This window comes from Colobus angolensis, unplaced genomic scaffold, assembly GCF_000951035.1.
Source record: "Colobus angolensis palliatus isolate OR3802 unplaced genomic scaffold, Cang.pa_1.0 Scaffold500, whole genome shotgun sequence".
NCBI classification, from domain to species: domain Eukaryota; kingdom Metazoa; phylum Chordata; class Mammalia; order Primates; family Cercopithecidae; genus Colobus; species Colobus angolensis.
In genome coordinates, this window is record NW_012118489.1 from 434410 (window position 1) to 435609 (window position 1200).

Genomic DNA, 1200 nt, shown 5'->3' on the forward strand with positions numbered 1-1200 from the left:
TCTCGATCTCCTGACCTCGTGATCCACCCATCTCGGCCTCCCAAAGTGCTGGGATTACAGGCTTGAGCCACCGCGCCCGGCCCTGAATTTTTATATTTTTAGTAGAGATGGGGTTTTGCCATGTTGGCCAGGCTGGTCTTGAACTCCTGGCTTCAAGTGATCCGCCTGCCTTGGCCTCCCAAAGTGCTGAGATTACAAGTGTGAGCCACTGAGCCGCACCTAGAACTCTTACAGAGAATGAAGAATGCGTTTTGATTTTCTTTTTTGCATATCCAAGACATTGCACTCAAGTTTCTGAATTGGCCTATTAGGTTGGCGCAAAAGTAATTGCTGCTTCTGCCATTAAAAATTAAAAATGGCAAAAACCACGATTAGTTTTGCACCAAGCTAATATTTAGAAAAATGGAATGAGTTCTGCGAGGGTGGGGATTTGTCTTTTTCATGCACGCTGTCTGCAGTCAGCAGCTAGGACAGCGGTGCACACACAGCAGGTGTTCAACCCGTCGGTGTTTGTTGGGTAAATCAAGGAATGAAAATTACATTCAAGCCAACACACATGATTAAACTACTCTTGTATCATTGGGCTGCAACGGTTACAATTCCACAAACTATATAACTGGACATATGTGAAGGTGGTAAATCCCTCCATTTTATAGGTCTTTGGGAAGTTCTGGGGCCAGGAAATCTGAATTCGATGATAGGATTTTCTAAACTGAACTCAGGACAGAGCATAGATGGTCTGAGTGAATGCCCTGCGTGACAGGTGCCTTCCTGCAGGTAGGAACACTTCCTCTGCAGTCACAGGGAGAAGAAAACATCAGGAGCTGGATGTGATTTCAGATCTGCACCAAGAAACATGCTGATTTCACTGGGGAGGTGGCAGTCCCAGGTGAAGGCTGGCTAGGTCATAATTGACATCTCCTCCCTGTCTCTGCTCTCAGACATGGAGTTGATTATGCTTTTTAAATACTTTATGAATTCCATCCGGATCTCCTCAGGGTCATCTTCCAGGTTCGAGTGCACCAGCTTCAGCTTGTTCAAGGGTGGCGCTTGAAAATGAAGATAAGGTTAATTAGGCAAGGAGTTTCAATGAGGGGCCCTTTCTAGCTCCCAATGAAACTTCTAGAAGAAATTTAACTTTCTGGGCCGGGCGTGGTGGCTCAAGCCTGTAATCCCAGCACTTTGGGAGGCCGAGACGGG

The 1200-nt window shown here is 46.4% G+C and overlaps 1 protein-coding gene and 1 long non-coding RNA gene across 5 annotated transcripts in view; one reads left to right on the forward strand and one right to left on the reverse strand.

The window, feature by feature from the left end:
- LOC105524681 overlaps positions 1-1200 on the forward strand; it is a 24322-nt gene that overhangs the window by 22077 nt on the left and 1045 nt on the right. The gene's annotated exons all lie outside the window — the stretch shown is intronic.
- Positions 432-1200, reverse strand: part of IFT22 (intraflagellar transport 22) — a 7823-nt gene continuing 7054 nt past the window's right edge. For all 4 annotated transcript variants that reach the window (XM_011960038.1, XM_011960041.1, XM_011960039.1 and 1 more), the window contains one exon: positions 432-1049. In XM_011960038.1, coding sequence (XP_011815428.1) covers positions 901-1049 — 149 coding nt within the window. In that variant the 3' untranslated portion in view covers positions 432-900. The remainder of the gene's footprint in view (positions 1050-1200) is intronic.